Raw genomic sequence first — 17,430 nt, forward strand, 5'->3', positions numbered from 1 at the left:
AAATTAATTGACTTGATAAATATAGAATGCATATATCAAAACATCACATGATATACCACAAACACTTGCAATTTGTTTAAATTATGCATTAATGAAGTTGGAAAAAATTAGATAATAAAAGAACAGGGTGCTATACATGTTCTGCAAAACGAAAAGATTTCCATATTGCAAGATGGTTGAATGTGCTAAGCTGTATTTTTAAACAGTGTGTAGTCCTATGCAGTTTCTCTCTATGTAAACTTAATTATTACTCCTGGGGATGTACCTAAAGAAATGCAACACAGGTCACTCCAGAGGCACCTGCACACCCATGTTTATTGCAGCATTGTTCACAATAGCCAAGTTATGGAAACAACCAAGATGCCCAATTACTGATGAATGGATCAAGATAATGTGGTATTTATACACAATGGAATTTTACTCAGCCATGAAGAAGAATGAAATTTTATGGATGGAACTGGAAGACATCATTCTGAGTGAGGTTAGCCAGACTCAGAAGACCAAAAATCATATGTTCTCCCTCATATGTGGACTTTAGATCTAGGGCAAATGCAGCAATGTGGTTGGACTTGGATCACATAACAAGGGGAGAGCCCATACGGGAGATATGGGAATAGGTAGAAGACCCAAAACATGAAAGCATTTGTGTCTCCACTCCAGAGGAATTAATACAGAAACCTTAAAGTGACAGAGGTTAACATAAGAAGGAGATCAGGAACCAGTGTAAAGATCGGTTAGAGATGAATCAACTTGGGTTGTAACACATTTGTACACGAAAGCAATAGTAGGAATCTCTCTGTATAGCTGCCCTTAACTCAACTAGCAAAAATGCTTTGTCTTTCTTATTATTGCTTGTGTCTTCTCTTCAACAAAATTAGAGATAAGGGCAGAACAGGTTCTGCCTGGAAGCAAAGGGGGGAGGGGGAGAGAGGATGGGGAGGGGGGCAGGGGTGGGGGAAATGACCTAAACAATGTAGGCACATGTGAATAAATGAATAATAAAAAAAATACAAAAAAGCCAATACAAAGTTCTAAAGAAAAAAAGTTTTAATTAAAAAAATAAAACTTCTTTTATGTACACAGTGTTGGTTCGTCATTTCCTGGCTAGTAGGCTAACAGCAAAGTCACATACCCATATTATTATTCATGCCTAGATGGAGAAAAAGGAAGGGTCAAGGGACAGAAAAAGAACCAAGTGAACAGAATTCATGTAATTTCAAACCACATCTGAAACTAAGGGAAAGTTTTGTGTGTAGGTTTATCACAGTGTAGGAAATAATGTTTGAATCAGTCATAGCTAAATCCTAAAGACCTCATCAAGACTAAAGCTGACATTTCACTTACAGACAAAAATGCAAGCATTGCCAAAAGGTTACTAAATATTGAATTTTCCATTTGTCATTTGTCCACTCCAGCTGATATGATAGATAGTTTAAAGTGTGACCTATATACTTCATTTATTTCAGACACAGATGAATGATAAACATATATAATGAATTATTCATTTTATAAAGAATGCATTTCTTTATTTCAAATATATATAAGTTGACTTTCATAATGCATTTATTAACCACAAATAGTCAAGTTAGAAGAACCTTAAAAAGAAAAACAACTTTTCTCCTATAACATCATTTTTTCAACAATTTTTCAAACATCAATTGGCTTCCAGTAAGTTTGGTAGCCTAACCTATCACCTACCTCTCACATTCTGGACATTTCCTTAGGATATGAAGGACTCTTAGCATTTCATTGACCTAATTACATGCATTCAGTAATGACTAATTCTTGACAAGTTATATATCAGAAATTCCAAGTTATTTCCAATATCTACAATATATACTTCTAACTACCTTGCAAATCAAGGCATATGAGATATATATTTCAGATGTGACTTGCAACAATTCTTAAAACTATATTCTTAGTATTGATAATGGTTATGAAGTAATGTGGAACAAATTTCTCAGTATTTGTTATTCAAAAAGGAATAGCAGTGTTGGGTAAAATATTTCTGGCATTTTACCATGTCTTTAAATAAATGAAAAACACAATGCAAAAATATTCATCCTAGAAAGAAAAAAGCTTAAAAAGATACACTTTAGAGGTTTTCAGTTGATGATGTCATCTTTCCATAGAAGTTATAAACTGGTCTTTTGTCAACATTTACAACAAATTCCACATCTCATTCTCAAATAAGGAAAGGCTTTGGATTGACTACAAATGTGATAAATGGAAACATACTGCTGGTGTTTGATCTTGATTTGACAAAGCTGTGTTTGCAAAAAGTGAATGGTATTTAAGCTGACTGTGTTTTACTTATATCTGTTACAAAGAACTCTGAACCTTTGTGAGAATATCTGCACAATTAGTCTGACAGAGTGAATGAAAGACTGATTGATGAATGGATGAACTTATAAACTATTGGTGAAGAGATAAACCATAACACCATTAATGTCACAAGTACACAGGCTACTCTTTACCTCTAAGTCTCCTTACTGCCCCTCTTACATCTTTGTTTCTGAGGGTGTATATTAGAGGGTTGAGACTAGGTGTAACAACAGTATAAAAGAGGGCAATGAACTTGTCTCTATCTTGAGAATTTTCTGTAGGAGGCTGGAGATATATGCACATAGCTGGAATGAAAAAGAGGGAAACAACTGTAAGATGGGCTCCACATGTCCCAAAGACTCTCTGACGTCCAGTGGTTGACTGCATCCTCAGTACAGCCCAGGCAATGGCACCATAAGATGTCAGAATGAGGATGAGTGGAATAAGAACAAAAATAGAGCTTGTGACCAGCAGAGTCATCTCATTAGAATGAATATCAACACATGATAGTTGCAACAGTGCTGGAACTTCACAGAAGAAGTGATCCACTAAGCGGTGTCCACATAAGGGTACCCAGAAGGTAAAGAGAGAATGAAGTGCTGAGTTGATAAATCCACTTAGCCAAGAAGTCACTGCCAACAAGTGACAAAAACGAGGGTGCATGAGAACAGCATAATGCAAGGGTTTGCACACTGCTGTATAGCGGTCATAGGACATCACCACCAATAAGATACACTCTGTGGACCCCAATGCAAGAACAAAGAAGAGTTGAATCATGCAGCCAGAATAAGAAATGGTCTTATCTGGACCCCAGAGGTTGACCAGCAACTGGGGGATAGAGCTTGTGGTATAGCAGAGATCCAGGAGAGAGAGATTTGACAGGAAGAAGTACATGGGAGTGTGGAGGTGGGAGTCCAGGTATGACAGGATGATGATGAATAGGTTGCCTATCAGTGTCATCAAGTAGAATATCAAGATTACCACAAAAAGACCTATTTCTAGGTGAGGCCAATTAGAAAAGCCTTTTAAAATGAAGTAGCTTTCAATTGTAGCATTAGTTTTTTCCATCATTGTTGGTTTTCTGTTTAGCTTTCTGGTCAAGTCTAGGACCATTTTAGCATTAAGAGAAATTGTTTCAGTAAAGAGTGAACAACATAAGAATCTTCAAGCTCATATTGATATAAAAATAAAAGAAAAAAATGAATGAATGGTTAAGATAAAAGTATTCCATACATCAGAAGCCTAATTAATAAGTATAAAATGAAAGATGGAGTTAGATATAAATTAATGCAAAACTAGTGCATAAGTTCATTGACATATTTATATAGTGTAAACAATCTTTCCACAAACTACTTGTTAATTACAATGTGAAACATAGCAAACTTTACAGTTGAGGATCCTGGTGGACATCAACATAAACCAGGTGATGAATGGCAGCATCACTAATGTGGAGACAAACCAACATTGTGTGTCTGCTGATGTGGTGCTCTCACCAGTACACAATGTCACTGAAGTGATAGGCTGTCAAATACACACAGCCCAATTCTAAGAATGAAGACACCCAAGACAAATTTAAATAGTTTGCCTGTATTCACTCTATAAAACATCAAGGACAGTAAAGGTAAAGAAGATTGAAGAAGTGGTCCGGTTATAGGACACCAAAGTGGGATGGATCTAAATGTGTGATCCTGCACTTGAGAAAGTAGCTCTTACAAATTATTTATATAATTACAGATGCCATAATATTCAATTGGATAATTGTGTCCATCCTAAATTTATTTTATTAACTGTGTAGAAGTTTTGTATTCACCCTGTGCTTAGAAAACAGAAGCTAGAAGATCCAGTTGTGAAGAATACTGCATCTCCAACTTACTTTCAAATGGTCCAGAAAAGTGAAGGATGGTAGGAAGAGATGCAGATGAGAGAAGACAGATAGATAGATAAATAGATAGATGATAGAGAGATAGAGAAAGAGAGAGAGAGAGATAGTGAGAGACAGAGAGAGAGAGTTGGCAAAACAGCCTTTCAGAGAAAGTGTCTAGTGATGATCAAAGTCGACGAGTAAATGGTAGAATTATTGTACTGCTTTTAGTAATTATTCTGTAAGTTTGAGATTGTTCCATAACAAAATGTTACCAAAATAATTTTACATTTCACCCAGTTATTTAGTCTTTTCACAGAAAAACTTAACTTCCTAACTATCAAATTGTTTTCATTCATCCTAGAATGAATCTGAGTAAATAGTAGCTGAAGAAGTGTCTAACTATCTAGAGAAGACAATTTCCACAAAACAAATGATCTTTGTTAAGAAATAAATGACTTCAAAGTCAGGGCTAGTGGTATATACCAGTAACTCAAGTTGCTCGTGAGGCAGATATCAGAGGATCTCAGTTTGAGACCAGCCTGGGCAAACATTTAGCAAGACCCTGTCTCAAAAAGCAAGCAGTGTATGGTGGTTCACACCCATAATCCTAACTACATGGAAGGTGGAGATAATAGGATTACAGTCCGAGGCTGGCCCTGGGTTAAAGCATGGGATCCTACCTAAAAATCAAATTAAGGATAAAAGACTGAAAGTCATGACTCAAGTAGTATAATACTTGCCTAACAAGTTCAAGAACCCAAGTTCAAGCCCCAGTACTACCAAAAGAAAAATAAGTGCCTTCCCTTTCCAGAATTTTCAAGTTGTTTCCATTTATGTGATGATAGAAAGCATAGCAATTGCAATCCCAGTAATCTTACATGTGAATGAAAAGAAAAGAGGAATAATATCAAATTTAGTAGTGACTGCAAACGTTTTGTGGAGGGTAAAATATGTTATACTCAGTTTGGTGTGCTTATAGAATGAACCTTATCTTCTAATTTGTTTATTTGAACTTACAAATTATTTCCACCTGAAAAATAAAATTTAGATGCCAAAAAAAAAAAATACGTGACACGTTAATGATGTGAAAAAGTTGGGAATCTGGAAGAAAGAGTCTGTGAATGCTTCCTAAAGGATGTGTGAAGATGAATACATTTAACAAGAGAACATTGTAGGGGAAGATTAAAAATCCATCAGAGAGAACAGAAGGAAGGAAAGGTATAGGAGAGGACAAGGGAGATGAGCTTGAGCACACACTGAGAAATCTAAATTCAGGCCTGAGGAAGCTTTGCACATGTTATCTTTTTTCCCTAGAACAATAACTGACACAGGGTTTTAATTCGAAGCATGACTTTGAATTACTATATATTTTTCATTCTCATGTTGAGAGAAGATATGTGATTATTTAATGAAACCATTCATGGATTTTTGTCATTTAATATACTATGCCTAGTGAGCCATGTCACTTCTAGGTATACACCCCAAAGAATCAATCAGGTTACCATAGAGATTCCTGTAGAGATACATGTATACCCATGTTTATCATGGTGTTAGTCATAATAGACAAATTGTGGAATCAGCCTAGGTGCCTATCAGTGGAGAAATAGATAAAGAAAAGGTGGTATATATACACAATGGAATTTTTTCATTGAGAGCAATTGAATTGTGTCATTTGTTGCTGGAAAATGGATGGATCTGGAGATCATCTTGTTAAGTGAAGTTAAGTTAGTCCCACAAAGATAGGTATCACATTTTCTTTCACTTGTGGAAGTTAAGGGAAAACAGAACAAAACAACCATGGTCATGAAAGTAAATGGAAGACTACTAAGGAGGTAGAAGGGGACAGAGGAAAGAAGTCTGAGGAGGACCATAGAAAAGAATAGAGGCAGTGAATATGATCAAAATACATTATATACCTGCATGAAAGAGTCATGATAAAATTCCTTACGATGTACAATTTAATACATGCCAATAGAAAAGTTGTATTTCACAGTTTTGACTCAAGTAATTCTTTTTCACCTGTTGGTTTTTAATCTTTTGTCAGAGAGATAAAGACTTGCATTTGTTATATAATTATTATACGACAATGCATAGTAATTCAGTTTTTCTGTCCCCTCTTTTCTCTTAATTCTCGCCATTCTAACTTTTCCACATCCTTCTACTCTGCTCCTTTCATGTCCAATGCATTTTTATCATGCTTCATCTTAAGTTAAGGAACAAGAAGATAGAAACCAAGAAGCTAGAACCCTTAAGGGGTTCATATTATTCACACTCTTCAAATGCAACTCATTTAAAAGCTGTCAAGAGTAGTTAATCAGCTGTATTTCAACAGAAAAATCATGAATATTCAGTTGGAATCCTAAACTACAAGATGTTCAGACCTCATAACTCTTAATTTTATTGTTAAATATAAACAAACAATCAGACTACTTTCTACAACTAAGTAATCACTCAGGATAATGAGTTAGTATCTTTTTAAAAAGAACTGTCTTAAAATCTATAGATGAATCTGAAAACTGCAATAGTCCAAGAGCAAATAATGGGGATTCCATTGCTTAGAGGTCTTTGCCATTTGAGGGATGATAGAAAATTTCCAGAATTTTTTAAATTCCTTATAATGGAAAACAATACATCATGAGAAGTATGGAATCAAAGATTTAGTTACTTCTCATTGCAGATATAATTTTCAACATCCTTATATAGTTATTTTAATGAGTTAAAGTATTTGCTATGAGATACCTTTATTGCACGAATCAGCTTTAGCGTCTTATAAAGAGAGGTTAGAAAGAATATGAGATAAGAGATGAAATACCAGATACAGGAAGAAGGAGACAGGAATTGATGGTTTAATTTTCTTCTTGAAGGAAGTGTGGAAAATAAATATCTTATTCACAGTTGCTTTTTTGGTGCTGTGGATAAATTCTTCTGTCTAGCATTGGAAGCCAGCATTGTGCAGAGAAAAGTAGTGTCTTATTTCCATCCTTATTTCACTAGTCAACATTTTTTGATCACTGACAATATTACCTCTCTCATACTAACTCCTTTCACTCTGTCTTTCCTGTGTCTGTCCACATTCCATGTGGGTTGTCTTCCCTATCTGTCCCTCACCTGTGTGGATGACCTGATCACTGTTGTTGGTCTCTTGATGTCCTCAGCACAAACGGCTGCCTGCACCTTGGATTCTGATCCACTACATCAAGTTAGGAAAGCAGAATCTGAAAATAATGGTGATTATCATTGCTACAGAATAAAGATCATGGGGTCTACTAAAAGTGTTTGTTTGTAGCCAGAAGAAGAAACTCAGTAGAGCATTCAGGGTATCAGGGGATAGACTCTTAGACCAAATGGGGCCTTTATGGAAACAAAAAAGAATGAGACTCGATTTCTTTGAGTCGGCCATGGGGAGTGTAAGTCCCAAAGTACCAATTAACAGTCCTGTAAAGAGCTGTTCTGATTAGAAGATTGTCAGCATGATATGCCACTATTTTTATAAAATAGTAATGCATCATTGAATTAATCCAACCATCACTAAGCAAAATGACTGGAACTGTGTTTACCAGAAAGAGAAGGGATTGTCTTAAGTTACCTGAATATTTCTTCCCCAATATTTTGTCATATTGTCTAATGTGGGGTATGAGAAGAAATGACATTTTTAAATAAATGACATTTCTTTGCTTGATTAATTTGAGTTCTTTAATTGTGTCCACCTGATGTATATAAAATCTAAGGCCAGGACCTGCCCTACAGGTTCATTGAAATGCTTTTTTGAAGAACATTCAAACTATCACTCAGTAGTCACTACCACAGCTTCAAAAATTTTAACAAGGCTTTTTAATATTTCCAAAACCTTTTACAAAGAGTTTTTCTTGATATTTTTTAAAGTATATAAAGCAATGAAGTTAAGTGAGATTGCTGGCCTACACTCAATAATCACTTTGAGTTTGTAAATTAAAGAATATTTTTTAATTATTATATTGTTTCAACTCACAGATACTATCACTATTTTATGGTAGCATGCACTATGCTAGTCTGTGACAGTGAGAAATTAGAAAATACTTTAATATTAGAAAAACAAAAGGAAAAGCAAAATGTCATAATGTGTGAAATGCAGCTATCTTCATACTTAGGAGAAATTGATAGCTTCAAATATTTAGACTAAAAATGAAAACAATTCTAATATAAATTATTTAAGTGGGCACATAAGAAGGTAAAAATGAAGAACTATTAAACCCAAACTTAAGAAAGGAAACAAATAATAAATATAAAAACATCTATGAAATACAAAAATAAAATATTTAAAAACAAATGTTGATCCCTTGGAAAGTTTGGAAAACTGATAAGCTTTTAGCTGATTTGATAAAAAAATGGGCATAAATACAAACTACCATATCAGAAATCAAAGACAGCGTCACTATATATCCTGCAAACTTTAAAATAGATAATAAAAGAATATTGTCAGCAATACATTTGACAACTTGAATGAAATCAACAAATTACCTAAAAGATATAAATAACTGAAATAAATGGAATACTGGCTATGTCATAAAATTAAAATAATTTTTAATCTAAAATATTTCAACAAAGAGAACTATAGACCTACATGTCTCCACCACTGAATTCTTTTGAATATTCAATAAGAAATGATACCAATCCTAAATAATTTGAAAGTAGATGTAGGGGAGGAGGACACTTATGACATCATGCAATGAAACTGCATGATATTGGTGTAGAACTTTTACAAAAACCACAAAAAAGGAAAAATACTATACATTGTCACCTTTAATTTTAGACTAAAAAATTCTTAACACATTTTTAACAAATAAAATCCAGAAAAAAATAGAAGGCAACATGTCATGATCAATTTGAGTCTTCCCCTATAAGATAACAATATATAGCTGTCATTCATCACATTAATAGAATAAAGGAAAAAGCTACAAGTTCCTCTTAAGAGAGGCATAAAAAGTTTTGGATAAAATTCCACATTCTTTCCTGAAAAAAACTCTCAGAAGACCAAGAATAAAGAGAACATTCCAAAACCTGAAAAAGGACATTTATAAAGATGACCTAAAATCATACTTTATGAAATTGAGAGCCAGGCAAGGATTTATGCTTCTGATTCTTCCATTCAAAATTATCCTAAGAATCCTAGCCACAATAACAAGGTAAAAGGGAAATAAAATTTATTACATCTTTTAACCAGAAATAGTAGGAAAGAAGTAATTGACTTAAGCAATGACATGGTAAATTTCAAAAACTCAGTAAGTGATGATCCAAACCCCACGTTTTTGCTCTATACAGTTGCATTTACAAGATATTCTAACAATGGTAAAACTATGCTGAGAGTAAATCAATGATTACCTAAAGCTATGGATGGAGGAAAAGAATAAACTGTAAAAGGATTCAGGTAATGGAAATGTTCTTTATCTTGATTATGACAGAGTTTACTCAATTTTACATTTGTCAAAACACGTTAATCCATGAACTTAAAACTCATAGACTTTATTTTGTATAAATTATACATCAATAAACATGGGAAAGAGAGTCATTTAGATTGCAGAAGCTAGAGTACTACATGAAGTATTCCAAATCATAATATTTCCAAGGAAGGAAAATACTTTCACATTGTGAAGTTTGTGTGATATGTAATCTGATACTGGATTATACCTTAAAAACTACAACAAATGTCTAGACTGGCGCTAAAAATAATTTGTCCTTAGGCCAGTATTTCTAAAAGCTGGCTGGGCCTACTTGACTTTGTCTTCCACTTTGAAACAAGATATGCAAATTAGATTTGTGTCAGGGTGATGTTGGGAGTGTTACATATAAAAAAATCACTCATTCAAGTGATCACAAGAAAATATTAAATTGGAAAATGCTACATAAATTTATTTTATAACATTTTTTCTAATGACATTCATATTAAACTTAAAATACAAAGCAAATTAACATTATCAACCTATGATTTTTATTAATCACTCAGCTGATTTATTAGGGTATCCACTGGATGAATCAAAGTTGTTTTCAGGGTCTATTTCTATGTGGTTCAGTTATTATATGCTAATATTCCTTCACGTCATTGTTAACAGTTTATGAATTCATGTTATTTGGAAGTCTACAAATCACAATCTTAGAAGAAATTCCCACTATTTCTAACTACCCTTACAAAGGGGAGGGAAGTGAGAAACCTACTTCTGCTATAGCTTGAGAGCACCTTCCACCTATGTTAGTTGATATTATTAATCACTACTACAGTAGAAATTAGAGGGTATGGAAATATTTCTCTTTAACATTACAAACTAGTAACTGAAAACATGTGGGAGTTCTTCAAAAAATTAAAAATAGATTTATCACATTATCCACCTATATCCCTTCTGGGTATGTATTCAAAAGAAAAACTAGCACTTTGATTTATTTTATTTTATTTTATTTTATTTACTTATGTTTTTATTGTGCTGGGTGGGATGCATCAGGCATATACAAAAGTTCTTACAATATATCAAATATGTCATACTTGAATTCACCCCCTCCACCATTCTTTATCCTCCCTTCCCCCTTTTCCTGCAACAGTTTCAACAGGTATCATTTTTCCATTTACATACATGTGAACACAGTATTTGCACCATATTCATCCTCCTACACATCCTCCCCCTCCCACTAGTACCAAACCCCCAGGCGGGACCTGTCATCTGCTTCCCCATATTCACTGCAGCATTAGTATTATTATTATTTTGCAGTACTGATTTGTGGACCAAAAAATCATTCTCCAAGGTAGACCAGAACTCTAAACAAAAATTAGAGGACATGTGACCTCTATGTCACATCTTCCACTCCAACCCAATTTGTCTCCTTACTGCTCCTCTTATATCTTTGTTTCTGAGGGTGTAGATTACAGGGTTGAAACTAGGGATGACAACAGTATAAAACAGGGCAATGAACTTGTCTTGATCATGGGAATTTTCTGATGATGGCTGGAGATATATGCACATGACTGGAATAAAAAAGAGGGCAACAACCATAAGATGGGCTCCACATGTCCCAAAGACTTTCTGAAGTCCAGTAGCTGACTGCATCCTCAGTACAGCCCTAGCAATGGCACCATAAGATGTCAGAATGAGAATAAGGGGAATGAGAACAAAAATGGCAGTCATGACCATGAGGGTTAACTGATTAGCATGGATATCAACACAGGACAGTCGCAACAGGGCTGGAATTTCACAGGAGAAGTGATCCACTTGGTTATGTCCACACAGGGGTATCCAGAAGGTAAAGAGAGAATGCAGTGCTGATGCAGTGAAACCACTTATCCAAGAGACCACAGCCAATAAGGAGCAGAAACGAGGGTACATGAGGACAGTGTAATGTAAGGGTCTGCACACAGCAGCATAGCGGTCATAGGACATCACCACCAGTAAAACACACTCTGTAGATCCCAGTGCAAGGAAGAAATAGAGTTGAATCATGCAACCAGCATAAGAAATGGTCTTATCTGGGCCCCTCAGGTTGACCAGCAACTGGGGGATGGAGCTGGTGGTATAACAGAGATCCAGAAGAGAGAGATTTGAGAGGAAGAAGTACATGGGAGTGTGGAGATGGGAGTCTAGATATGACAAAATGATGATGAACAAGTTGCCTATCAGTGTCATCAAGTAGAATATTAAGATTACTACAAAGAGAACTACTTCCAGGTGAGGCCATTTAGAAAAACCAAGTAGAGTAAAATAGCCTAAAGAAGTAGCATTTTTTCCACCATCATTCATTTTTTTCCTATGTCTAAAAGAAGGATCACACAAACTTCAAAGGCTGTCCACACATTGTCAAACACTTGCAAAGGGATGGGTGGAAAAGGTCTCCACTTCAAAACATATGTGCCTCATGGCAGTAGACTATTTACCATTCTCCTACAGGTTCATTCAGAAACTGTTGCAGACACAATAAATAGCATCTCCAGTGTCTGTGTCCTTTTCATACAACTATAAGTCAGAATTTTGGTATATAAAAAACAAGATATTGCATCCCTAGAAAAGATAACTTTTATAAATATATTCTATATAAAACATTAAATTTAATCTTCCGTTACATAATTTTATAAATACTCCTTTTACAAAATTGTAGCCATTTTCAATTTTACAGTTATAGGAAAAGGACTATCTGTCATTTTAATATTCTTACACATAGATGAAGAGTTTCTAAAGTGATCAAATAAAATTTGTGAATGACTTTAAGATGTTAATATTAGCTGAAAAAATTAACTTCAATTGAATATGATTATACAATAAACAAAATATTACTTTACTTCTTATAGCATCTTATTTCTACACAAAAATAACATCTAAATTGTAATGTAAAAGATACATGCACATATATACTCATGTAACCAATGCATAATTTTTCACAATATGAACACAGCTGATTTTGATAGACACTGGAGAAATCAGTGATGTAATGCTTCCAATGTTAAATTCAAATAATATTAATAGCTGAAGACCAAGATAATTACAGAGAGTGGGAAAATGTAGAGAGCAGGTAAGAGGAAGGGGAGGACTTGAGGATGCAGGAAAGAGGAGAGGCGCTCTGATTGTGGTACCTAGACTTGAAAGAGTATATATAACAGGGCTATAAGGTCTGTACAACAGAAATTAAAGACAGATTCTACAAAATTTCATCTAAATGAAAACATATCATTTAAATTTTGAATCATAATTTATAATTCCTATTCTTTAGGATTTGTAACAGGACTTCTAATTACATATTAACTAATATTAATAGACAATTAAATATGCAGACATCGTATATAATACAAAGACAAGTTAATCTTGTATTTTTTCTTTTGTAAAAAAAAAGAAGAAGAAAATCAAATGTGCATTGATACTTTGATTTTTGCTTGGTCACTTTTTATTGTGCATTGACGATCTTTCATAAGAAATATAAACACTCCTAGGTTTTTTTCTAGATGAGACAGTAACTCACCATTTAAGCATTTCTAATTAGCTTTGCCATACCACTTCTTCTATCCTCCTGCCACAGCCAGTTCTTCTCTTGGACTCTGAGAGACTATGGAGGAAAAAAAAAAACAAATTCAATCACAACAGACCTTCTTTGGCTCTTGAAAAAGATGTAAGGAGTGGCTAAGATCAACAAGGTACTGAATTTAAATGCTGTGTAATATTTTCCAATGCAGCATAATTTTCTTTTTTTATGAATCTACCTGAATTCCTTCCTACATTAACTCAAAGAAAGTGTAAACTGTGAAGTTTCTTCATCTGTTATATGATTTGGTTTCTACCACTCCTCTAGTGATAAAAATAGGTGTGTACATTGTGAAATTATCATATCAAGATGATTAACATACTTATCACCTCACTTATTTTTCATAGTGAGAGCATTTTAAAGTCTTTTCTTTTTTAGGAGTTTGAGGCACAAATGTTTTCTGCCTGGTTCTTAAGCAGTGTCCCATCAACTTCTCTCAGTACAGACCTTCCAAATTTGTCACATTCCTTGTTATTCTCTCCTCTCTCTATGACCTCAACATGTGTAAACTGATGTTCAGGTCCTCTGCTTGTAATGCAATCTGAAAACATCAACAAAGTTGCTTTCTTATGCCACTTAGGTTAACATAATAAAAATAACTATAGAGAGAAGCGTATGAAGATTACTGTGATCATCGTTGCTACAGATGAATGAGTCTAAGTTTGTGCAAAGGATTGGCTTTTAGCAAAGTGTGGGGGACATGTTTGGATATTCAAGGCATCATGGAATGGACCCCTAATCCCAGCACATGTGGAACCTTTATAGAAACACAAAGAATAATGGGTCTTTCATTCCTTGACTGGAGCCTTTGGGAGGATAAATCCCAAAGCGGCAATTAATGCCCTTCAAGGAACTGTCCTGGGTGGAATGATTCAATGTTCACAGAATAAAACTCTTCAGGGAATCACAAATATGATGTTGTATTCCTACAAATAAAAAGATGCTTTGAGTTGTACTAAATTATTTGACTTTCTCCCTCAGGTCCCCATGAGGCCAACCTTCAAATTTATAAGGAAACCTGTTAAAAGTGAGGGAGGATTTGCTATGAAAACCTAGGTTACATAAAGATTAAACTGTATACATTTCCTCACTAGGAAGGTACTCCTTGAGAGATGCCCTCCACCATTTGTGCATTTCTGATTGGTTTTAAATTCAGTTTCAAGTCTATCCCTGCAAGGGTTTAGAAAATAATCCAAGAATCAATCAAACCTTTTGTATTTTATTTTATTTTATTTTAATTGATGAATACTGCTCATGTATTTATGGGGTACTATGAGATGTTTTATGAACTGTGTATTATGTGAAATGACTAAAGGTAAATAACATAGTAGTCTTCAGCTCACATAATATTTTGTGGTGAGAGATTTAAAAATCTCAATAGCAATTTTGAAATATATGCCAGTATTAGCTATAGCTACCATACAGTAATTTAGAACTCCTGAATTTATTCCTTCTAACTTTTTACCATCAGATCAACACTTCTCATTTCCCCTCACTGTTTCCTCACCCCAAACTTTAGCAACCCAACCCTACTTTGAGTTTCCGAGTCTATTTTAGTTTCCACATATGGGAGATAGCCTGCAGTATTTGTCCCTCCAGGTCATTCAGGTCATCACCAAAGACAGAACCACCTTCTTTAACACTGAATCCTATCCTCTATGTATAGGTCTCACATTCTATTTATCCATTCATTTGTTGATGGACATTTGGGTGCCTTCCATGGCTAGTCTAACGTGAGCAATGCTGCAACGAACATGGGAGTATAAATGCCTGTAGAGAATTCTACACTTTTGTGTTTGGTTGGCATCTATTTTCAATACAAATTGTAATTTCTTATTTTAGAAGAAAGGCTTAGTCACCATGTCAGTTTCTGTTTCTCTCCCTCCTCTAGCTCCTCAAGATAGTTGATCTAGGTATATGCTTTTTATACCTGCTTCCTGGAGAGCACTTCCCTATGGAACAACTAATCCATCTTACTTGACTCATCCAACTGACCCCCACACCAGCATGGACTTCACAGATATGCTCCAATGAGTACTTCTCAGTCATAGCATGACCTCCGCACACTCACGACTGATTGCTCTCAACCCTATTTGAACACCCTACAGAAAAACCTACTTGGATAGACTTAGACTCCAGTAAGGTTTTAGCACTCCTGGAGAGCTCCTTCCCTTCCTATTGGCCTTTCAGGAGGGCATTCCTCTCTCCTTTCTGTCATATCTCTAAAACAACAAAACTTCAATTGTTCAGGGGTTTCGTTGTATTACTTCCTTGGTGTCTCATTTGACTGGCACACTGAACTTTAACTCCTTTTCCACTCATGGTTGTCCTGGAGAGTAGTCACTGTGGTAGAAAAAAGCAGGACACAGATCATATAAGAGCCAGAGTGGTTCTGCATCCTTGTATAAACAATTTTCCAGTGAGAGGGACAATTACAAGTAGGACAATTAGAAATCAGGTCAACCACTTGAATATGGAAGTATTTCATGAAAGGTCTACTGAAAATATTTATGACCAAACCCATCAGGCATGGCTGGTGTTTCCAACCACTCCAGAGACAGCAACATGCACTAAATCCTGACTAAAACATCTATTAGAAATGGTTACAAGGAACATGCCATCAAAAATAGAAATCCATATTAACTGACCAGCAGCAGTTGAGTAGTTAAAGGTCCTGTCCCCACACACATATTGTAAACAAAACAGAGGAAAATTTAGCAATTTTTTGACTTACTGATTTCGATTTCTTTGGTTATAAACCCAGCGGTGCAGTTCCTGGATCATATGGGAATTCAATTTTTAGTGTTCTGAGGAACCTCCATTTTTTTCAATTATGGCTGTACTTATTTACATTCCTGTCAGCAGTGTACAAGGGTACCTTCACCATGTCCTTGCCAACACTTATCTTTGTTTTCTTTTGTTATAAGAGCCATTCTAACAGATGCAAGGTGATATTTCATTGTGGTTTTAATTTGTATTTCCTTTACTGATAATGTTGAAAATTTTCTGATGTGTCTGTGGACTATTTTGAGAAATGTCTAAAACTTTTGCCCATTTTTAATCACAAATGTATTCTTGATAATTGAATTGTTTGTATATATTTTGGATATTAGATAGTATCATATATATGGCTTTCAAATATTTTGTCCCAAGAATTTTTCTTAAAGTCCATCCATTGATTTTGTAATGAATTGTCTATATTATATACCTGTGCCTATAATGCCTTTTCATTTATACACTAAGCTCTGACTAGAGCATCTATTAGAAATGGTTACAAGGAACATGCCTTCAAAAATAGAATTCCAGATTAACTGACCTGCAGCAGTTGCATAGTTAAAGCTAAAATCCCTACACACATATTGTAAACAAAACAAAAACATTTTTCCTCACCTCACTGTCTCTCACAGTGATCATTCCGTTTCAGCTCCATTTTGTCACAGACTAATTAGAAACTATCTCTACAATTTCTTCCCAATTTTTCTTAGCCCAATGTCATTAACAATTGATTTCCATCACCCACTTGCATACTCTTATCAAGGTCACTATTGACTCCCTGTTGGTAAATGTAATAGACAACTCAGAATCCATTGAAAACACCTATCCCTCCTACTTGGCCTCTGTGTCACTCTTCAGAGATATCAGAGTTTTTGCACTAGCTATTTCTTTTGCCTAGGATTTTCTTCTGCTGTCATTTCCAAAGTATAAAAAAGGGGAATCATTATGTTTAAGAATATCTCATCTTAAACCCACCAGATATTGTAACAATGCCTTTTTATAATGGTCTGTAGATTTCTCAATAACATCATGTACAATTTCTTACATTTAGTATTGTTTTTATAGAAATTGTGATATTTTAAAAACATAGAAACACTAACTAACTCATTTTATGAAGGCAATATTACTCTCATCCCAAAACCAGACAAAGACACCTCCAAAAAGGAGAACTATAGGCCAACATCCTTAATGAATATCGATGCAAAAATCCTCAATAAAATAATGGCAAACCAAATCCAACACCACATCAGAAAGCTCATTCACCATGACCAAGTGAGCTTCATCCCAGGGATGCAGGGGTGGTTCAACATATGCAAATCTGTAAATGTAATACAGCACATTAATAGAAGCATAGACAAAACCACTTGATCTTCTCAATAGAGGCAGAAAAAGCCTTCGACAAGATCCAACACCACTTTATGATAAAAGTACTAAGAAAA

At 34.8% G+C, this 17,430-nt stretch overlaps 2 protein-coding genes across 2 annotated transcripts; both read right to left on the reverse strand.

The window, feature by feature from the left end:
- Nucleotides 1-2,466: 2,466 nt before the first annotated feature.
- On the reverse strand, nt 2,467-3,396 carry LOC141425665 (olfactory receptor 2J3). Its single transcript, XM_074082644.1, has one exon. It carries the CDS (start codon nt 3,394-3,396, stop codon nt 2,467-2,469), a length of 930 nt encoding a protein of 309 aa, XP_073938745.1.
- Nucleotides 3,397-11,004: 7,608 nt separating this feature from the next.
- Nucleotides 11,005-11,946, reverse strand: LOC141425664 (olfactory receptor 2J3-like). Its single transcript, XM_074082643.1, has one exon. The coding sequence runs from the start codon at nt 11,944-11,946 to the stop codon at nt 11,005-11,007; it is 942 nt and encodes a 313-aa protein (XP_073938744.1).
- Between the last annotated feature and the right edge of the window lie 5,484 nt (nt 11,947-17,430).

This window comes from Castor canadensis, chromosome 8 (genome assembly GCF_047511655.1).
Source record: "Castor canadensis chromosome 8, mCasCan1.hap1v2, whole genome shotgun sequence".
NCBI lineage: Eukaryota > Metazoa > Chordata > Mammalia > Rodentia > Castoridae > Castor > Castor canadensis.